Source organism: Ascaphus truei, chromosome 4, assembly GCF_040206685.1.
Source record: "Ascaphus truei isolate aAscTru1 chromosome 4, aAscTru1.hap1, whole genome shotgun sequence".
Classification (NCBI taxonomy): Eukaryota; Metazoa; Chordata; class Amphibia; order Anura; family Ascaphidae; genus Ascaphus; species Ascaphus truei.
In genome coordinates, this window is record NC_134486.1 from 128,132,846 (window position 1) to 128,156,727 (window position 23,882).

Below are 23,882 nucleotides of genomic sequence, written 5' to 3' on the forward strand. Positions count from 1 at the left end.
TGTAAGATATTTTTGTGTTTTGTTTTTTTTGTTTGCGATTTTTCTCTTTTGTGTTTCAACTTCAATCTTCATATAGCAAGTTTTTTTTTTTTCCAACTTAAATTTTTATTAGTAACGTACATGGTTTGCATACAGTTGTAACATAGGAACAACCTCTTATTGATAAAAATCAGCCACGTGTAGATACTTTCAAATACAGACAAACGGGGTGGACAGACAGACACACAATTCCCAGGGAAAAAGGGGGTAAGGGGTGATGTGGGGGGGGGGTCCTCCTACCATGGTTCCGCGTCTAGCATTGCGCCGACTGGCTCTCTGCGCCCGAGAAGACAGAGTGCTCTCCCCGCGTCGTCCATGACCTATTCCCGAGTCTGTGGCTATCTCTGTCTATGTGCTTCTAGTCTGTCCATATAGTCAATTTCGCCCCCCGCTGAACGTCTTCAAGGGAGAACGCACTTGCCTCTATTAATGCCAAATCGTGGCCCTTTCTACCCCCGGTATGTCTGTCTGGGCCAACCATGGCAACCAGACTTTTAGAAAATTTGTACCAGTGTCATTGACCAGACTTGTCAATTTCTCCATCTGGCAAACCGACCAAATTTGATTCCGAATCTTAGCAATTAGTGGGATTTCATTTTGTTTCCAACGTGCTGCGATCTCCCCCTGTACCGCCATCGCAAAGTGCGCCACTAGTTTATTTTCACCTTTGGAAAAACCTTGATGCGGCCTGTTCAAGAGGAACAGCCATGGCTCCATTGGGATGGGTTTGCCTGGGATCTTATTCAGTCAATCTTTAATTGATTCCCAGACCGGGTGATCTTGGGGCAAGACCACAGCATGTGCAACAGGTCTGCCTGCTGTCCACATTGTCTTGGGCACAATGGGGAGTAACTGGGCAGAAATTTAGCCAATTTTGTGGGGGTGTGGTACCATCTCATCATAACTTTATATGCATTCTCCCTTAAGGTCGTGCACATGGAGCTTTTAGATGTCGCTGTCACGATCTTTGTCCACTCCTCGAGTTCTAGTACCTCCCCCAAGTCATGTTCCCATCTAGTCATGTATCCTGTTTTGTCTGTCACTGTCGCGCTAGAACCGGTTACTTCCTTGTACATCTGCGATGCAAGTCCCTCATATAGCAAGTTTTTCATAATTATTTGTTGGTGTTCCCGTGCATTTTGAGCAAGCTGAAGCAGTTCTAGTGACATTCTCTGCTGTTATTCTTAAGGTTATTGATGTTTGTTTTTCTCTTTTTAATTCGATTTATTCTTTCCCACTTTATATTCAGTTGTAAATTGCCACGAACCGGTGATCACTCCTTGTGTCAAAACGGTTAAGGGCTCCATGAATTCATGATGTAGACTTTTCCATATTATGCAAATTCTACCAATCTGTCCCCACATTCATTCCTGTTACAGTAACCATACTTGCCAATTGTTGGTTCGTCTTTCTGATGGGCACCAGTCTTTGCATTAAAATAAAAAACAATGTTTAACTTGACCAGCAAGTATCAACCTTTTTCGAATGAAATCAATTGAAGACCATTTTTAATGTTCGATCAATATATTGTGCTTGTGCTCGCCTACGGATGAGAAACTTGAAACATAAATATGAAGGTAATTCAGAAGCTTCAGACAACTCAAAGGTTTGAAGAGATGTATGCTGTGTATTGCCTAAAGAGAGAGGGAAAAACAATGAATGGATTCGGAAGCAAACAAGTCTGTGACATCACAAGGGTGAAGGAACGAAAATGGCAGTTGGACTGGTTTATTGCAAGAAGAAATTACATTCTTTACATGAAGATCATACTCAACTGAGTTCCAAGGGCTATAAAGAGACCAAGACAATGATCAAAGTTAGAAATTTAGAACATTTTTGGATCAATATGGAGAAGAGACGTGCAACAGCAGTATCTGGATGATCATTGTGAAGGTGTTCATTCAGCAGATGATGTGTGTGTGTGTGTGTGTGTGTGTGTGTGTACACACCTTGTTTATCTTGTTGCAGGTGTACTTGAGCTCCCAGTGGATCTTGTTTATTTACTGCCACTAAAGAGCATTGAAAACCTCTTTTTCAGCCCAGACAGGGATGAGGGCAAAGGGGGTGTGACATATATCTAGCTGACTTTGCACTTCTAAATTTACACACACAAATATTTGCATTGTCAAGCATTTGTCTTGTTTGACATGTCTCACAACACTGCACTAATCCCACGTCTTCACTTCTAAACATGTTTGCAAAGCATTTAACTGCTGTTCTGCTTTACCAGTGAACATGCATGCAAAGCGTTGTCCTGGTACTCTACTTCACTACTGAACATTCTTGCAAAGAGGTGCCCTGCTGCTATGCTTCACCACTGAATACATTTGCATATAACCAACCTGCTCTGTGCTTCATTGCTGAACATACTTGCAAAGTGTCACCCTGTAACTTCCCTTCTCTACTCCAATATGCTTGCAAAGCTTTTCCCTGCTGCTTTGTTCCACTGCTAAATATACTTGCAAAACGCTTCCCTTTCTTTCATTCAAGTAGCAGTACCAGGCTTTAATGCCTTCGCTTGTGGCTGGGGCAGCCTCTCACTCAATTAATTTAGTCATGTATGAATGTCTACATCAAGAACATACATGCTTATCTACCTCACACCAGACTCATTAAGAAGTAATTACTTACTCATTCAGTGATGTGGCGTGGACACTTTTTTCTCCCTTCATGTTTTTCTGTACATGGCGCTGACCCTTCTATTCAAGGATTTGTAGACCCATTCATTAATAGCTCCCATTCATGCTCTTGTACACAGTTCATTTAGCTGGTGTAGACTTAGAGTTTTGTCATTCATGTAACTGTTGCAGTCTGATTTATCTTTAGATCTATATCCTCAAAATTCGTATATGTAGCAGATGTAGACGTGTTTATTGAACTGGTGACTATTCATTATTTCTGTAAATTTTTCATACATGTAGTACGCACATTTATGAGGCGCAGATTATCTCTAAATTAACATATCTATGGGCCTAGTTTTATATGGTCTTTTATTTATTAATGTTCCTAATGTAGCATACATCTTCCATTCGTTATTGCACCTACTGTAGGACAGACTTGCATTCAGTCTTGTGCTTGACGCAGATTCTTTACTTTATTTACTTCTGTGTCTGGAGCAGACGCCCATGTATATGTGTGCTTAAGGCTGCGGCCCCGCTAGCGCTGACCGCGCGCATGCTTGAGAGCGGTGACGTCACCAGCTCTCCATGCATGAGTGCCGGGTGTCCTTGCTATTTCGGAAGCGCGCGCAGGGGGACGTTGCTGGCAGGTTGAGCGCGCTCGAAAGTTAATTTTTTCGTTTAGCCAAGTGTGGCTGAGCAGGGAATTACATATATAGATATATGTAAGTAAAAGCGGCAAGCGCCGCGCGCTCAGCGCTAGCAGGAATGCAGCCTAATACAGATTCTGATCTATTTATTTGCCAGGGGCAAATATTTATTTATTCCTTTCTTTCATGTGCCCGGCGCTGGTTCTCTCTCATGTGCCTGTGCAGACTAACTACTAAATTATGCAAGAGGATAGGACCAAGTGTTTCTGTAAATTGGAATTTTCTCCTATAATGGTAAAGAATGGTGTTATTTCACCACTACTTAGAAAAACATAAGACCATCCGTTTTTCTTCTGTGGACTAACATGGTACCATCCTCAACTTAATTGCCAACTAGAGGCTCTGTGCTGTGCAAAGTATCAACCTGAGGTTTAAACAATGAATATTATTTTATTAGATACAACAGTAATTTCCTTTAGCTCCAGGCGACCCTCCCCTTAAATGAGAGGCATTGCCACATCAATGTTGCTTATAGCAGACACTTTGAGAAACCATGGGTTTCTCGAATGAAAGAATAGAGAATGAAACAATTATTTTCTTCTTTATAGTATTGTTACTGAAGGCACAGGTTTGAGACAGAATATGCAAGCAGCTACCACCTGTAATATGTATGTGCAGGTGACTGCGTCTGTCGTGGACTGTTGATCAGTATCAGAATACTAAGTTTATTAACTGATCATTATGTTAATAAAGTTTTATAGTAAACCCCCTCGTCCATGTCAATGTTGGCTTCTGGATAATATTTAGATAAAGTGGATGTGGTTATATTGTTCTACATTACAAAATCCTTATCCTACTTGTAATGTATCAGTGTTCAGATAAGCCGGACATTTGAGGTAACCCTCAGACAATTTTTGGTGTGAAATGATTACATTAAATGAGTAACTGCAATGGTAATCCTGAGGTTTCCTAATCTACGTTTCTGCAATTTTTATCTTTCTTTCCCTTGCACAGAATGTAGGTGAAGGTGAGAATCCATATAAAGAAATATCTTCCACTGGAGTAGACGGGTCACTAAACAATATTGTATATTTCTCCTATGTCCCATTTTGTGTAAATAGTCTAGCTCTTTACTGTGATTTTGCCATTACCATCGGTTTTGTTACAAATATTGTCTCGCAATGAAGAGTGTAATAACTCCAGTGACCTTTTACCTGCATTCTGTATTTTACTGTTTGCATATGTATTATATGGCTCTTTCCATTGCCTACATATTTTACTTTAACACTTTCCTCCTGAAAGTATATATTTTTAAAAAGATTTCTTCACCATATTATCAGACCGTTAGAAAAAAAAAGTTTATTTTTTTAAGTGAATTTTAAACGGTGTTTTTTTTTTGTAACATAAATTGATCCCAAATCGTAACCGCTCCCACTTTGTGACATTGCTGGACCCCAAGGAACCTTATTAGGGAAGCCATTTCCTACAGTACGTCGCTGGAGTCTGTATGGGAAAACGGCGGCGTGCCGACTGGTGGGATGCAACAACTAGGAATAAATAGTAGAGGATGTCAGGAGAAACACACTACTGCACGCGTTGGGTCCTTTAAAATAAAAATGAACGTAAAATCACAAATTTGAGATTACCAATCTGCTCCGCATTGAGCCAATATCAAGGTAGCTCAATTTTGGTTGAACTGCACATTTAAACATTGGCAATATTCTATTGCCAAATCGCCACTGGTATGTTTGTGAGGCTGTAATTTATCTATTTTGTAAAATACTTTACTATGTATGTATGTATGTATGTGCAATACGATACCGTTTGAAGACGAATATCAGGCAGCACTCCAGGTAAGTGGTCAAAAGAATATTGTATTAACAAGACATCTTATCCAACGTTTCGGTCCTCGTGCGGGACCTTTCTCACCTTGAGAAAGGTCCCGCACAAGGACCGAAACGTTGGATAAGTTGTCTTGTTAATACAATATTCTTTTGACCACTTACCTGGAGTGCTGCCTCTGATATTCGTCTTCAAACGGTATCGTATTGCCTAATTGTACCCACATTATTGATTCAAGCAGACGGAGCGCCTATTGTTCTTTACTATCGTGTGTGTGTGTGTGTGTGTGTGTGTGTGTGTGTGTGTGTGTGTGTGTGTGTGTGTGTGTGTGTGTGTGTGTGTGTGTGTGTGTGTGTGTGTGTGTGTGTGTGTGTGTGTGTGTGATCCATATTGAACAGTTTATTTTATCAGTCTTTTCTTCTTCACTTATCTTCCTTTATTGGTTTTCTGGCAAATGAAGATATATTGGGTATTTCTTTACATCTTAAGTATGTGTTTGGAATTATCCTATATTCTTTCCCTATCTTTGCTTAATTCTCATACTACTTGCATCCAATGGCATTGATGGTCTATTGCAGGGGTGGCCAACTCCAGTCCTCAAGAGCCACCAACAGGTTAGGTTTTAAGGATATCCCTGCTTTCGCACAGGTGGCTCTGTAATTTTGAGGGTGAGAGGGGAGAGAAAATGTATATTCTTGCCACAACAGACACCTAGAAAATTTACCGGGTCCACTCTTCGAAGTGGGAGGTCAACAATAAGAAATATGAGGGGCTACAGACCTGGTAGAGGATTCGCCAGGTCAACGTCTTTGAGATACCCAAGACAATGCGGTCCCTCGTTCAGGGGCCTGGGCAAGTTTGCGTAAGGTCATTGATCCCAGTCACCTTCATTTGGAGAGTTAATCACTTCCAAGATAAGGGCACTCAATCAATTACGGATGCCTGGATATGCAAAGATTAATTCTTGGAATTCAAAATGGCACCTCGAAAAAGCAATTTTCTTACGTCAAGATTTCCGAAGAATAAGGAAGCCGTCTAAGCAGGCTGTTGACAGACAAGTGAAAAGGTGCAAGATAAGCCGGTGCTAGTGAATAATAAGTGGTGACTTAATGTAAATTTGTAATGCAGCTCAAACCCCTAAAAAGAACAACCTCAAGGTTCGAGTGATCTATGTAAATGTGAAAATAAGGAGTGCAATGTGGTTCATATAAAGGTGAAATATGGAATATATGTGGTATACAATACGTGTAAAAAAAAATGAGGAAGTTAAACCATAAATAATGTTCTGTTCTCTTTTTAAAACGATTGACTCATGAATAGCAAGCAGGCGTCTTCCTCCAGGGTCTCCTAGACGGAGAAAAAAGAGAAAAACCAATGGTGTACAGTAGATAGTACAGCTAGATTTATGACATGTAGATTTTCAATAATCCACACACTCACAGTTTGAAAAATTCAAAAGGACAATGTACAGGGTTCTTTTGGGGGTCTTGTCTGGCAGGTCCTTGTCCAGTCTGCGATCTTGTGTGCCGATCTCCCTCCTCGTGGCTCTGGGGAACGCCGGCACACTCGCCCGCTGCTCACTTTTCCTTTATCGATTTGCTTACCCAAGATTTAGAGACCTCTAGTTGTGATTTTAAGATTCGTAAAGACAATTTGAACCAACATGAAAAACTGGCTTTGGTTCAGTTGGAAAATAACGAATCTATAGTGATTAAACCTGCCGATAAAGGTGGAGGTATAGTGGTTATGGATAAAGACTATTATCACTTACCTCACCCTATCCGTGGATCCCACTGCTCATTTTCTTGCTGAACTTACCTCATTACTCGATCATGGGTTGGCCAATTTAGCCATTTCGAAGGACGAATATGATTTTTTACACACTATTCATCCCCGTATCCCCTTCTATACCATTCCCAAAATTCACAAGAATTTACATACTCCACCAGGTAGACCCATCATATCTGGAATTGGTTCACTTACCTCTAATTTATCCCAATTTATTGATTATTATTTGCAATCTCATGTTTTACGTCTAAAGTCCTATCTGCGTGATACCACCTACGTGCTTCAAGCATTGCGCGATTTGGAGTGGCAGCCGGGATGTGTGGGTCACCGCTGACGTAACATCCCTGTATACGGTGATTGACCATACCCTTGGTTGTCTAGCCATACGCCACACGCTAGATATGGACAATAGTATGTCACCAGTTTTAAAAGATTTCATTATAGATTCCATTCATTTTATTCTTACACATAATAATTTTTCGTTTAATTCTAAGTTTTATTTGCAGATCTGTGGCTTGGCCATGGGAACCAGGTTTGCACCAAGTTATGCCAACTTATTTATGGGGCAATGGGAGGAGAGTTTTATTTGGAACAATTGCCCCCTTGGTGCAAACCTGGTGCTCTGGCTTCGCTACATAGATGACATTTTGTTTGTGTGGCACGGCAGTATTGACTCATTAAATCATTTTATTTCTTATCTCAATAACAATCAGATGAATCTTAAATTCACTTGTCATTTTGATTCTAGTTCGATTGATTTTTTTGGACTTAAATATTAGTTCTGTAGATATTTGTATACACACAAACATACTTCAAGTCTGTGCAGGCCAACAATTATGTGTTGGCCAATAGTCAGCACAAACCTCAGTGGTTGCGCAATATCCCTAAGGGCCAGTTCATCCGCCAGAGGCGCAACTGCTCAAGTGATGAGGTGTTTGCGTCTCAGGCGAGTGAACTTAAAAATACATTTTTGAATAGGCAGTACCCCGAAGAGTTGCTCTCCCAGACCCTGTTGCAAGTACAGGATATTGAGAGGGCTGGCCTTCTTGAGTACAAAAAAGGTAGGGTTGATACCAAAACAGAAAAACACTGTGTCTTTCATTCTGTGACTGTCACTCTGTGTTTGTTATTTATTTATTACAGTGCCCCTGCGGGCTACAATACGTTGGCCGCACGGGGAGGGCCTACCAGAGACTCATTTACGAACATGTGTACAACATAAGGAAAGGGTTAACTACACACAGTGTATCACACCATTTTTTGATCCATCACCAGCAAAACCCTAAAGGCCTCAAATGCCTAGCAATTGAAATGTATCCGGGCAATTGGAGAGGAGGAGATAAAATCAATGGCATTAGTAAACGTGAGTCATATTGGATATATGAACTTAAAACATTATCTCCCAATGGTCTCAATATCGAATTTGACCTATCAGCTTTTTTGGCCAAGTAATTTATTACTATATATTCTAATATTATGTGCCTTACACATAAACACCCAACTCCTTTTTTGCTGTTTGCTGGTATTGACAGTCTTAGTATTTTGAGCTCTGAGTAGTGTATTCCTACATTCACTTTTAGTACTGTGCCTTTAAGATAGGGTCTGTTGAGGTCTCTACTTTATTTGTGTTTTTTATTGTCATGTTTTACTTTCATATATGTATTTGTTTAATTAGTTTTATGTAGTTCGCTATCACTGTTAAGATTGACTTGTTGTTTGTTACACTGTTTTGCCATTGTTTTATGTAATGTTTTAATTGGTGCTATGGTATATATATGCAAGCACTTTGTACTCCCATCATGCCCCTGACGAAGTGACTGACGTCACGAAACGCATAGGGTGGTTTCTTTCTGGCTGGGACTTTGTACATCCTCCTCCGATAGCCCACTGTCCCCTTCAGACTTTGCCTTAGCTCTCAGAGTTCCATTTCCATCCCGGGCGCTCCCCCTGCCCTCGTGCTGTGGTGTGACGTCACCAGCCTATCGCGCGACTCTTGGGTCTGCGTGAGTTGCTCCGGTGATTCCTCTGTCAGCGTGTGGTCCCGGCTCTCCCCTGTGGTACTCCTCACACACCTGAAGGTCTGCGTGTGTGGCAGCAGTGGCCGTCCCGGCAGCGTGGATCTTTGGAGGCTGTGCTACTATCATCCATTGCCTAGGCTCCGGTCTGAATCAAAGGACAGCTGTGCTACGGGTTTATATCTTTCAGCTTTGCTGTAAGTAGGATTTTAATTTTACTCCTACCGGATGACATAGCTTTAATAGCGTCTCTAGCCCAACATACATGTGTTTGTTTTATTTATATATTTTTATTCACTTGCATTAAATTTGTAATTATTTCCTTGCCAATCTTTTCAGTGTTTATTTGTTTATTGTTTTGTTATTTAGTTGCACTATGATCTTTTTCTTTTGTCTTTTTTGTTTTTGTCTTACTTGTTTGTTTGTCCTTCCATGAGACTTCATTGAAGATTCCCCCCCCCCCCCCCAGGATTTCTCTCCATTTATATCAGACTTTACATTTGGTCAGGTTTTATTATTTCCTTTTGGAGGCGCCGGTATTTTGTTTTTATTGTCTGTATTGGTTTGTGTCAACCTTTTTGCCTAGGCAGCCCCCACTTTAAGTTTAAAGTGTATTATATTTATGTTTGTCACATTAGTGTCACTATTTCTATATTTATAGCATTAGCGCTGTTTCCACTGCTCTTCCCTTTTAACTACGACCAGTACTCTAATTCTTCTCTAAGGTTATAATTTTTTCATTTAAACCAGGAAATATTACCTTCATCCAGCTCGAAGCCAGCAAATCATAAATAGCAACTTCTGCATTCCTTGGATGTTGTAAGGTGTCTCGACATACCTTGCCATAACGAAACATTCAAGAGTTCAGAAAGTCTCTTCATTCTCCCCTCAGGGAAAGGAGTCAAGCCGCCTCAAAGCTGCCATCAGTCATTGAATTGTTTCATGCATTAAGAAAGCGTATGCTGTGCAAGGCAAGCAGCCTCTAGAAGGTTTATGGGCTAATTCTACCAGATCTATGGCTACATCCTGGGTAGCTGAAGCTTGAGTGTCTCCTCTGGAGCTATGCAGGGCGGCGCTATGGGCAGCTATACATACTCTTATTAAGTTATATTATTTGCATGTAGAAAACTTGGCTGATGCATGCTTTGGCAATAAACTACATCTGACTGTTGTTCTTACAAAAACTTATGAATTTATGCAGTATCAGTATGTTGTATGACTGTATGTTCACCCACCCTATTTGTTACTGCTTGGGCATGTTCCTTTGGGGCCCACTGCCATGGATATGCTCATGTTCAATGGCAGTGGGCACCAATCGCCCGACCCTAAACTTAGGTTCTTAAAATTACCTGCGAGGAGGTGTGTCCATATATAGGGTCTCCTACATGTGCAAGTCTTTAAACTGTCCTAGCCCAGCTGGTAGTTGGAACTTAACCCATTGTTGCCCACCGCCATGGAACATTATTCATGGAAAGAAAATTACAGTAAGCTTGTGAAACAATTTTCGATGGTTGAGTTTTGGATCCGTGAAACTGTTCTTTTCCTTTTTGAACTTTCTTTGGACTGTATATTCATTGCATTTTTAAAGTGTGTGTGTGTGTGTGTGTGTGTGTGTGTGTGTCGTGTCCCCAACAATGTTGTCAAACCTGATGAAACCATTTTTTTCTGGATTTATTTGTGTGTTCTAATATAGATAAGCTGCAAAACAAGCGGTTATAGCTGCCCTATTACCCACTGATGATTTATTAAATCAGTCATTAAGCTTCAAGCTGAAGTAATAAATTGAAGATTCGGTTCCAAACTTTAGTCAATAGGAGTCAGACAGGGCACTTCTTTCCTGCTCTCTAGCACAGACCTATATAATGGTTACACCTGGTTAATGCCGTACAGGACATTAATAAAAATACAGCGCTTGTTAGATAAGTATAGTTGGTACCTATAACTATATAGCACAAAAGCTATGTGCCAGCCACATTTTTAATAAGCCTGTAGAAATTATTTTACATAAACATTTCTCCGATACAGAAAACGATCAAATACTTTCACAATGAGGCATGTGGCAGGTATGCAGAATAATGCATTAGAGTATAAAGGATTGTTACTGAAGTCCGGAAAAGCAGACGGCGTGAGCCCTGTTGGATGACTAAAGAGGAGAAAGTGGAGTGCATTGCTTGTTCAGTACAGAGTAACATTGCACGTTAGGCATAGCGTGCAAAGGTGAGCCTGGCAGAGCAAAGCGCCCACTGGCTCTCCCCCTTGTTGGCAGCCCACAAGTACCCACACTACTAAAAACATCTGCCACCAGCATCCCCCTGCTCAACACATTGGCCCACTAGTCTGGGGGAGGAGAGGGGGGCATTGTCATCCTCTGTAAAGGTCATGAAGATGGTATTACTTGTTGACTGTTCAGAAATATGGGTTTATGAAGCTAACCCTCAAAATCTGATCGAGACACTGTGCTAAGCATGTAGTTGCCAACGGAGAGGGGTACTTCATTGTTACCCTTTGTGATTATTAAGAGTTTTGAAATTATAAAGTAACCCCAAAGATTAAAAGTGAGTCCATCTTAACATAAGTTGTGCGGTTTCTAATTGTATTTTAGAAACGCACATGATGAATGAAGAAATGTTTTTTGTGGGGAAGCGGTCATGTGTCGAGCTTACTATATATTGGTACCATGGATTTGGGGGCACATGGGTTCTCCATATTGTTTTAACCCATAATAATAATAATAAAAAAAAGCTGTGTGTGCTGTGCACGCGCATAGTAAGTGAAACTTCTTTGACTTTTGTCACAGAAATTGTATTTGTATTGGTGATGTTTTAATTAAAAATCAAAATACAATTTCATTGACAAAACGCAAATAAATTTGATTTATAATGCGCGTGCTCGGCACACATCCCCTGTATTAGCTATTTGCACTAAGTGTGAATTCCTTGTGTGTGTGTCAGTCAGTCAGTGTGTGTATGGGTATGTGTGTCAGTGTGTGTGTGTGTATGTATGTCAGTCAGTCAGTGTGTGTGTGTCAGTCAGTGACACACACACACACACACACACACACACACACACACATACACTGACACACACATACACTGACACACACATACACAGTGTGTGTGTGTGTCAGTCAGTGTGTGTATGGGTATGTGTGTCAGTGTGTGTGTGTGTATGTATGTCAGTCAGTCAGTGTGTGTGTGTCAGTCAGTGACACACACACACACACACACACACACACACACACACACACACATACACTGACACACACATACACTGACACACACATACACTGACACACACATACACAGTGTGTGTGTGTGTGTGTGTCAGTCAGTGTGTGTGTGTCAGTCAGTGTGTGAGTGTGTGTGGGTCAGTCAGTGTGTGTGTGTGTGTGTCAGTGTGTGTCCTGCTGCAGCCAGGGGCGTGGTGTAACATTGCGCACCACCTCTCTCCCCGCCCCCCCCTTACGCAAATTCTGCACACACCCCCCCCCCCCGCACGCAAATTCTGCGCACACCCCCCTCGCACGCAAATTCTGCACACACACCCCCTGCGGGGTACATGCGCCCGGCACGGGCATGAGTGACCGAGCCCCTGTGCCGCGCGGGTTGCGCCCGGGTTTGCGCCGTGTGCCAGTGGAGGGCTGAATGGCGCCGCTGCCAATGGGAGTTAGGAGCGCTGCCAGCCGCTTCTGCGCATGTGTGGCGTCCGTCAGCGGCGCCATCACAACTGCGCATGCGCGGCATGACAGCGGCCGTGGAACAGTTAGGCCGTTAGGAGCGGCGGCTATCGCCGCCGCATATGTCATATGTCAGCAGCCGGGTGTGTGGGGGGGTGTGGGCGTGGGGGGTGCGGCGGCGATTAGGAGCAGCGCCGGCAGCCGCTGCCGCCGCATGCGACGGGACGTGTGAGCGGAGCGGCATCCATTACGTGACGTCACTTCCGTTTCACATTTCGCCCCCCATCTATCCAGTTTTGTCCCATCAGTTTATATATCACCATCTCTAATACACATTTTTATTCTAGCTATAGAGAGTGCTGATAACTCTTTACCATGTGTGTGTGTGTGTGTGTGTGTGTGTGTGTGTGTGTAATACAAAATGTATGTTTTAGTCATCCCTTGGAAACTTTGTCTAGAGAATTATTATTAAGTTTGCTTCACTTCCGAGACACTGGTGCCACAAATTACTTATAATATGCAATGTGTGTATAATCTTTAACCAGTCAGAGAGCAGGGATTTCAATAATGCCCGGAATTTACCAGCTTTAGCCTATAATAAATATTAACATGAATATTGCATTTGCAGATTCAGCATTTTTTACCTTTCGGGAGCCAGACTGCGAGCCAAGAGGATCACCTGCCTGTGAATCCATAATTTCACTCAATACGGAAAAAATTCTGGTGCGACATTTTCTTTTTCTTTTGTCATTTCATTCATTGTGTGTGAAATTATGCTTCCGTGAGAACAGTCAACATTGTCAAGGGTCAAAAAAATGAGACGACAATTTTTTTTTGTTTTTTTTTAACAAAATGAGACTAAACATTTGTAGTGCAGTGTCAATTTTGCCAAGTCACTCGCCATTCACTCTCCAGGGCAGGGATTTATTTTCCTTTTGCTGCACTTATTGGAGTGTATTATTATAAATTCTCGTTAATAAAATGATGTAGAGGGTATGACATTCACATTTTCCCCTTCATTCCTACTTGCACCTAATCATCATGTGCTTGTCCATTTAACTGCTAAAGTGAGGAGGCGAATGCACATTTTTCATATATTCTCTGCCCTGGGTGGCATGGCACCCAAGAATTTGGCACCCTAAATTCAGAGATACCTTGTGATAAAGTACAAATGAACAATGTTCTAATAAAATGTCTTTTAAATGTATTGGCGTTTTTGGTCACGCACGAGAGCATTGCCTGGCTTTGTTTGCTCTGACTGTAACGGCTCTGACCTTTAAACATTATGAATTAATCCATGGCTGGCCGAGCTTGGAACCCACTTAAATTAGATCTTGTATTAGAGATTCAGAAGATCTCTTTGGCAGGCGTTAGGCTGAGGACCCACTGAGGTCGGCGGCACAGATTGGATCCCAGCAGCCAATCTGAAGACAGGTAGTGTTAACCAATGGGAGCACATATTTTTGTGTTTGTGTGATGGCGTCCCCCCTCCCCCCACACGTCATGGCCGCGCCCACCCGACACGTTTTGGCCACGCCCCCCCCTCCCCCGCGCAAAAAAAGTTCGCGGTGCAGTGACTTGCACACGCCGCCGGCAAGCAAGGCGGCCGTGCGGGCGCGTGCAGCAGGGCCTTAGCCTTATCCAGACAACATAATAGCTGCTTCCTTTATTTCAGAACCAAGCAAAGTCTCTGGCTGAGCAGAAAAAGTTTCCATTTATCACGGATGATGACGACACGAATGAGGAGTTGGGTGAGTTAAACTGTGTGAAGTTTTATGACTGCGGTGAGCGTTTTATCTCACAAAGAGGGGAAAAAAGGAAAAAACAAGAAAAAATGAAGTATGCTGTATAAACTATTGAAGGAGCAGCTCAGCGGTAATGTCACTGCCTTTGAAGCAAGTGAACCTAGTTTAAGGCCACAAAACATGTGAAATCTATATATTTATTTTTTTTAAATTTGTTTTTCAGTATTAGATAATAGTGACCTGGTGTTTTTTTTTGTTTTTTTTAAGCATCCTTTGATTTCAATAGCAGGTTTTAACCCACCTCCCATGCAGTGGAAGATCTTTGTAACACTTTCCTGTTTGGGATAATTTGTCAGAAATGTTCCCAGCAGTTTTGAGCTGCAAACTTTAAGACTGGATACTGTTACCTCAGTAATGTAAGGATACATTGTAGCTGATGAGTTACACTGACTGAAGCAGCCATTACTTTGGCCACACAATCAGGATTTTTATAGATTTATAAGGGGAGCACCAAATGATTACCAGCGTAGGTAAGAATGTAGAATTATACATTGCCACATGCTTTACATATACAAATAAGAAAAACCGGAAAGGGGGGGGGGGAGTTGGAAAGTAGTATTGCTGCTTTAAGTCTCAGTGCCACCTCTCCTTGTACAAGCCTCTTCTATTCACCATGTACTTCAGGCACATGTAGTTATCAGGGGGTTTCCAGACCTGAACCGCGTTAATTTCAGTTCCGGGGACCCCCTGTTTTCCGAGATTAGCTCCGTAGGTGCTGTGCTCCTGGTAGCATCCTCGGCTATGGAAACAATATGGAGGCTTATCTTGTGCGGCACGGTAGCCAGTAGGAATCCGTGACATCTATTGCAGCTTCCTATTGGCCCTCGTGACGCAGGGGATTTAAACTTCCATGAAGAACAGACCGCTCGTGCAGGCAAGTATCTCGGGAAGCAACGTTTCCCACGGAGCTGGACCGCATTTAGCTCCGAAGACGCATCTGCTTCCCACCTAGGGGATTTTTTTAAAATACATTGAATGGTGCTTTAAGCACAATCTGCTTGTAGGGTGTATGGGGCATAGTAATTTGTATGTACATCAATGTTTACACAATCGGTGCTATTTGTAACCATTTTGTTATTCCTCTACTCCTCACCAGTTAAAGGGGGGTGTATGCTTATAGGGCCTCTAAATACGGCTCGCTGTTAGCCAAGCTGTTTACAGTACAAATTTGTTTTATTTTTTCTAATTAAATATATAAATGTTATTTCTTTATTTTATTCCAGCTATTGGATACGTGTTAATAGGCAGTGGCCTGCATGACGAAGCAATACGACATTTCTCATCAATGCTGCAGGTAACTTTGTAATATGTGTTGTTCACCCTAATTGTCTATTGATGAGCAACATGTAAAAATTATTCACTCAAATGTGACTAAAGGAAATACAATTTTGCTGTGATACTTTTTCAGATGCAGACGTGTCCACTCACTGATTTTTGGAGTAAAGCACACTAAAGTTTTTTTTTAATTAGGGGTCTAAAAGATTCCAGTGGAGTCCTGCTAATGCCATATTCTTTTGCTCGGGACCACCAAAATTCAGTGGTGATGGGCTTTGGGAGCTTGACATATCTACAGATATGTTGAAAGGATAAGATTGGACGTGGTTGTATGTAAAGCCAGTGCTGAATTCTTGTTGGTTCTGTGCTGTTGAGTCCTCACCATGCACCTCGGCTGTGTTGGGGTCTCCCAGTCTTTCTTTTACTTTGCCCGCTCTTCTGCACTTTTGCACGTGGGAAAAGAAATCCAACCAATCACATTTAAGCATTTCTTTAGCTGTCCGTCAATCACATGACTAGCTATTTTCGTTGACAAGTATTGCGGTTGTCCAGGCTGATGGGAATAAGCCACACTTGGCATCATATGTAGGAGTCACAATAAAGTGTAATTACTCTGCTAGTAATACATTATTTTCATATTTTAGTGGTGGTTTCATAACTTAAGATGTGTTTTAATAGTGTTTGCTAATTTTATTGGAAGCTTGTGAAAGGCTCAAACTCACTGAGGGAATAATGAACCAATAATTTAGATGTTGCAGTTCTCAAATCTCCGTTATCAAGCTGTGTTTAGAAGAGGAAAAAAAATGGTTCTTGAGGATCCGCAAAAATGTTTTTGCATCAGTATCATTCCATAATGGAGTTACTTGATTTCTCAATTAAGTATATGGTTATTATGATAAACAGCCAGTAAAGGAAATGATTGAAGTACACAAGTAGTATTTTAATTGCTACTTTGTTTCGGGGAAGACGACGTTGAGAGATGTTCGTTTCAGATTACCAACTAATATTTTATTTTTATTTTTTGGATAGGAGGATGGTGATCTTGTAAGTGCTATTTATGGCCGGGGAGTAGCATATGGGAAGAAAGGATTGCACGTGAGTGTCAAACCACACCATAGTTATTTCAACTTTTTGCCCCAAGTGTTTACCCTGGAGTGTTTCAAGCAAACTCCTCTGTGAGAGCTGTCACTGCACAGTGGTTGATTGATTGATTCATAATTACTTGCAGGAATGAATGTATAGTATCTCAAGAACGCGCACACACAGGAATGAATGTATAGTATCTCAAGAACGCGCACACACCATGTACTCACACGGGACAGGTGTGTGCAGAGCATTGGTCAAAGGCACAGGTTGCACATGTCTACGGCAGTTTCTGATATCAGACCGCAATAATCCTTACCAGAGATGGGCAAAACCAAAACCACAATAAAAATGGTAGGCAAAGAATCATGATATTGATTTATTTATTCCCAGAAGTATTTCTGTTAAATAGGAAGCATAGAACAGAACACTAAGCACACAATCCATCAAAAGACATCAATAACTGTATTAACTTGAAATTAACATATTTTATTTAAAAAAATAAAAATAAAAAAATAAGTTTAATTTTAGATTGAAGGTAAAATGAATGAGGAAAGTCCACTCATACAATTCTAACTTTGGCGTATTTGCAAAACGTTCTCTCCTTGCTGCTCGTTTGAAGAAGCACTTCAAGTCTGCTATACAAAGCGCCTGTAGGAGGTCTTAAAAAAAAAAAAAAGAGAGAGAGAGATCATACAATTACATTGAATAATATGAAAATAGCAAGATTAACTGAAGCATTGTAATTTGAATAGTCAAAAAGCCATGGTGTTACATGGTTTAAATTGAAAACCAAAAAACAACTAAAAACACAACTCTCTCAATACGGGCATGATGTATGAACAGTTAGATTTCAATTTTTGAAATATTCAATGACAAACCAGTAGATTAGTGAAGAAAGTTTATTTAATTGTATTTTCTTAATTACAAGTAATTCATCAATGTGTTTGTCCCTAATATGGACCTTTTTCAAGATAGCACACAGGTATCACTGCTTTATAACTACTGTATATCCACCAGATGCCAGGGGAAACGTGTAAGGGGGAGGGGGCTGGAAAAATGACAAACTGGAAAAAGTGCATCTGTTGCTAGACAATTATCCTAACAGTTTTGTGCTACCTGTGATACAATAGAACAATCCTTAATGTGACTACATAATTATACATATCTCACTTGAATACAATACATTTAAATCATAGTAAGGAACAAAGAGCAGTGTCCATACTATATATGAAACTAGGCATAAATAAACTGTATATTAGAAAATATACACTCATTGTATCATTCTACTGTTCTAAAGTCTTAGCTGCTCACTGTCAAATATGAATACTCTATTTTAGCAACCATGCTCAAATATAGATGAGGAAAGATGCAGCCTCACCATGGACTGCAGACAAAATTTGATGACCAGCAGGAGTGTAGATCACGTATAGGGAGCATTTCACGTCTGTACAATGCAATACTTACTGTACTTATTAACAAGAGTGACAGTGCTTCCAAGTCACTGTGCCGTTTTCCCAGTCCCCTGTCAGTTTCCTCCCCCTTACATGTTTCACTTGGAGTCTAGTGGCATATTTGGCACACAGGTATCACTCCATATGGTTTTTTTTTGTTGTTTTTTTATCCCCTTTGTGAGGACCGAAACATTGATGAATTGCTTTAAAATAAAAAAATTTTAAATTAAATCGGGGCTGCACTGATTTGGTTGAAACTTCTGACATATCCAAGTTAAGATAGCAGAAAAGTACCCTCAAAATCGCAACAGAATCGGTCAAGTCGTTTGGCCTGTGGAGTGAGAACACAAACAAAAACAGAAACGCATAACCAAAGATGTCACAGTCTAGTAGAAGTCTTCACTTCGCTCGTTCATCCAATTCCAATTTATTTACAAGTGTCTGCCATATCCTACAATGTGGGTCAATGGAGTTGTGGAAAACCAGAACAATAAAACATACAGAAAATGACAAATATGACTTATATTTGTACAGTATGTGTTCTGGCCCCTGCTCCACTGAGCTTGCTTACTTGTACTCCATTGCATAAAAAAATTAAGTGATCACTGGGAACCGTGGTAAAGTACACTATACATGTCGGGCTACAAGCACTTGAGCCATGAAACATTGAAGCAATTTCAGATGATCTTGAACGACCTTCTGTTGCTAAATCTTGTGATTTCTCTGCTAAGTTTACACATTTATTTTAAATTTGTACTTTTTTTGTTGTGTAAAAATGACATTTTAACATGGCAAGACCCTCTATTGAACACTCATTGGTGAGCTGCAGTTACTTTTTTCAGTAAAAGTATAGTACAAGAAAGCGGTTTACAGTGTGCATAAGTTAATTGAGATGATGATTCCAAAACAATTAAAGTCCATTTCAGCAGATGTTTTAATTGTACGTTTCATACATCACTCCTTTTTGGCAACATATGTTCTATTCAATCGTTGCCTGTACCTGTTAAAAGCTAAACGGGTAATTGTGCCCAATCTGGTATTTAATGTGGTGTGTGTTGCATGCATTTAGGGGTTTTAAGCTTACCTGTATTTAGTTTGTGTCTGGATTTTTCTTATGTTTTTTCTAACATGGTTTTTAGATAATAAAGAAAAGTCAGGTTTAATTAGTAATAGAACATTTTACCATTCCAATCATTATTGCTTGATATTGTGTGTCCTCTTGTGTGTTGAGGGGAGGCGGTGGAGTCTGATTAATGAATACTCAAGTATAATTTATTTGAGTGGTTCAACCTGTTTTCTTTTTTTTTTTGGGGTGGTTGGCGGGTTACATTAAGGCTTACAACTTCCCATATTGCATAATATTTTCTAGACCTCCCTGGTCACCATTTGATCCCTTTCCCTTTTTCTCTAAGGACATCAAGAACGCCGAGCTTGCCTTATTTGAGCTGAGCCGTGTTATTAGTATGGAACCTGATCACCCAGAAGTATTTGAACAGAGAGCAGAGGTGAGTATTTCTGTGTGTGTGTTTGTTTATTTTGGTCATAGCTTGTAGGTATGGCTTAAAAGGTATATTCTGGTATTCTGGACCTCGTACTACAGTACTTTGCATATGTATAGTCTGAATTCTCTGAAAACAATGCGTTTGTAGCGGGGGAACCTGGTTCTAATCCCGGTGTCGGCGCCTTGTGATCTTTGGGCAAGTCCCTTGATCACTTGTCCCTGAGGCACCAAAATCATTTTTAAAAAAAATAACAAAATGTGTGTGTGTGTGTGTATCTTTTCGTTGTGGTCACAGCAGTCATTCATGAGTCATTAATGGTTTTAAACAGACACTTTCACTTCGTAAACAGAAAAAGCAAGACACAGACATTGAGTTTCTAAATAAAAGAAAAGACAGGATATGTTTACATTATTACAGTAAAAGGAAATGTGCACTACTGATGAGGTGGATAATGCAGAATATGAGGGGAAAGCAGAGGTGTCATTTAGTATAGGCAGAAGGTTTGAAACTAAAGCTAAATTTGTATCAATTGCTTTCATTTCTTTCCCCCCCCCTTTTTTCCCCCCCTCTAATCTGTTACTTTATTACAAAAAATTTTAATGTTCTGTTTTGTCAAAATGTTGATTTTAAAAATATATATTTTTAAAGCATTTCAACATGTTGCATTAAGATTAGTATGTTAAACTGGTCTACAAAAATAGCATTAACTGCTTTTCAATTGGACTTAATTTTCATGCGTGTTTTTAATGTTATTTTGAAGTTTAAAAATGTCATTTTTATTACATTTTGTTTTGAGTGATCTATAGTATGTTTTCCATCTAACTCCTCAAGGAAAGCCTTTTAATGGTGTTCATGTAAGGAATGCACGTAACGGGCATCTGTATATTTTGTAATTTAATATAAAAAATAACATACGTTCCTGAAACTTTGATGTATATAATTCAAGACTTTATATAACAGAAAGTATGCAGGAACTTTGTATTAGGGGGTTATTCATTGAACTGCAATAGTGCTGATCAGTGTTGGCCTTGGACGTGTCCACCGTGTACTCGGCTCTTTACAAAAGAGACAATACAGTTAAGGGAATTATAATACTATAAGTGCAACAAACAAAATTGGACAATAGGACAGGAAATCCCGGTTCCGGAGAGCTTACAATCTAAGTGGTATGTTTGGAGCTTTATAAAGGACCTAACGGTCCGAAACGCGTAGGAGGTGTGTGTTTTTGTCCCCCAGGGGGTGAAGATGTTATCAGCCATGCACTGAATTAAAGGTATTTATTTTACTCCACCTGGCTCCCTGGCTGTGCACCATTTGTTTCTTCTTGGAGCTTTAGAGACAGCAGGTGAGGGAATAAGTGCAGTACTTGGCCACAATGGTTGGTAGGAGCAACTGTTGGTGTGAGACAGTAGCCATGAGTCTAGGCCATTGTTTCCCAATTAAATTTAGCCGTGGAACCCTTTTTTTATTTTGTACAACAAAATGGAACCCCTTAAATATTTTTCGCGTAGCACATGAAAAAAAAAAAGAAATCCGCCGCAGGCGAACAATTTTCTTGGTTCAAGATCAAATACCTTTAAATTGAAAGTTACATTTTTCCAGGGGGAAGGCAACTACACGTTTTGTCCTCATGTCCCATAAAGAAATGCAGCCGCCCTGTATACGTGTCCGTCAGGGGAAAAAAATTATAAGGTTTTACTCTTTATATGATATGGGGGGGAAGGGAGCCCGCAGTGGTGTTGGTGTCTCCGTCCCTCCTGGCGGATGCAATTTTTAAATGTTTTTCATTTTCCGCTAAACACTTAATTTTACCTCACGGAACGCCAGGGTTTTTTTAAAAGTCCCCCACTGTCCCAATATATTTTTAAAAGACCTCAGGGTTCCGCGGAACCCCATTTGGGAAACGCTGCTCTACAATACACGTGTTACTCCTTTACTATACAACACAAACACATACTTATGTATATCTATATGTATGTATATATGTATATATATATATATATATATATCTATCTATATATATATATATCTATATATATATATATATATATCTATATATATATATATATATATATATCCTATATACATACACACACACACCTCCTTCCTATACACTTCCCCCCTATACACTTTCCCTCACTCCTTCCTATACACCTCCCCTGCTCACTCACACCTTTCTATACTGCCATACACTTTCCTTATAAGTAGATATCCCATGCGCCCTCCTCTCCTGTCACTGCTCTCCTGCTCCGGGGCAAGCTGTAACCGCCTCCCTCCTCGCTCTCCCTTCTCATGCACCTCGCTCTCCACTTTCTTCACCGGCAGCTTTTGCCACGGGTCAGCAAGCTGCGCCAGCGGCATCTTCCCCGAACGAGCAGCGTGCAGAGCCGGGGCTTCCCGCACGAACCTCAGTGGAGCAAACAGTCTGTCTCTTCGTGGCTGCTCACCCTCTCCACAGCCGCTATGGGGGAGAGGGGGGTGGAGGAGAGCCATGGTGGAACCCCTGGGACTGCAGGGTTCCACGGAACCCCATTTGGGAAACACTGATCTAGGCTATTGAAATGTTTCATTTAAAGCAGAAGCAAGCTGCCGTTGTTCTCTTCTCTCTCCCCCCCCCCTTACTATGTGCATCAATATAATCCACACAATAAGTAATTCACTAAGTTGCCGATCGATTCGTTCTCCTGTGATTGATCGGTGAAGATTTGGCTCAGGAGTTCACTAAATGGCTGACAGTGCAGCAGAAGAGGACCAAAGATGCAAAGTTCTGTGGGAAAGTTCAAGTGACTAGATACAATTGGTGCACTGCTAGAGACGGGGCAGGTTTCAAAAAGGGGTGTGCCAAAGCCTGTTTCAGAAGAGGAAAGGGATGTGACTTTGTAAATGGTTGCAATAGAAACAAAAAAGGCTTGTTACATTATAATACATTATAAATGCAAATTAATAAAAAATTTTAAAATGCTACAAGTATTTTCTCATAGTACAGAACTGATTTTATTTAAAACAAACAAAAAAAAACCGTATATTGCTTGGCCTACAGCTTTAAGATTATAACCTGTGCATAAATTGTCAGAACATTTAAAAAAGGTAAGTTATCACAGTTGCAGAAGTTGTTGATTTTAATTTTATATTTTGTCTTCTAGATTTTGTCTCCTTTAGGACGAATCAGTGAAGCTCTAAGTGATCTCACTAAAGCTATTCAGCTACACCCATCAGCGAGGCTCTACAGGCACCGAGGCACCCTTCACTTCATATTGGAGGTTAGTTGTGTTATCTGGAGATCCATTACAAGTTGTTAAAAAAATGTAATGCTCCTAACCAGTGCACGAGAGCATTTGTTAATTGGTGGCAGAATATAGATCATGCATGGGATTCTCCAGGATTCAGAGTTTTAGGAAGCTCAGTAAATATGGCCTTTTTATGTACTACAATTACATTGAAGATCTTTGGAATGCTGATTCTGCTGAAATTCCACGTACAATATTGTATACACTGCCAGCACGTTACAACTATAAATAGTAATGTTTACATGAAGAAAATATTTCCTATTGATAATGGTACACGAGGTATTGGTGCTTTTATTTGATGGATGTCTACTGCATGGAACAAAAGTGTACTATACGAGTCACTTGGTTTAGGGAATGGTTGCTTTCTTAGAGCACTCGTGTATATAAACCTTCAAACATTTTTACTTTAAACAAGTGACTGAAACTGCAATGGTTTTTTTGTAGAACATCTCCTTTATAGGCTATTAGCATAGGCCGACTACTGTGGTAATTAGACCGTTCCAGTATTCCTTGTACTGTAGTCTCTATTCTCTGCCCTTTTACTTTAAGGTCTCTACCACTGCTGCAGTTGGATTTGTTGAGAAAAAAAAAATATTTTGGGCCATTCTGTAAACAAATGCTACATGTTGAAGGTACTGAGCATGCCAACTTGTTCTGCTACCTAAAGTGGCTTCTTATCTGTCACAGGACTATGTAACCGCACATGAAGACTTTCAGCATTCACTGGAAATGAATCGAAATCAGCCTATCGCTATATTATACATCGGTTTGACCTTCTTCCACAGAGGATTGCTGAAGGTAAAACCACTCAATGCCTAAGTCTTCTGCATTTTGTTGAAGTGCTATTA

The 23,882-nt window shown here is 40.5% G+C and overlaps 1 protein-coding gene across 3 annotated transcripts in view; it reads left to right on the forward strand.

The window, feature by feature from the left end:
* Window positions 1-23,882, forward strand: part of TTC13 (tetratricopeptide repeat domain 13) — a 77,232-nt gene that overhangs the window by 4,346 nt on the left and 49,004 nt on the right. For all 3 annotated transcript variants that reach the window (XM_075596577.1, XM_075596579.1, XM_075596578.1), the window contains exons 2-8: window positions 13,257-13,351; window positions 14,304-14,379; window positions 15,657-15,727; window positions 16,738-16,803; window positions 19,658-19,750; window positions 22,891-23,007; window positions 23,722-23,832. In XM_075596577.1, coding sequence (XP_075452692.1) covers window positions 13,257-13,351; window positions 14,304-14,379; window positions 15,657-15,727; window positions 16,738-16,803; window positions 19,658-19,750; window positions 22,891-23,007; window positions 23,722-23,832 — 629 coding nt within the window. The remainder of the gene's footprint in view (window positions 1-13,256; window positions 13,352-14,303; window positions 14,380-15,656; window positions 15,728-16,737; window positions 16,804-19,657; window positions 19,751-22,890; window positions 23,008-23,721; window positions 23,833-23,882) is intronic.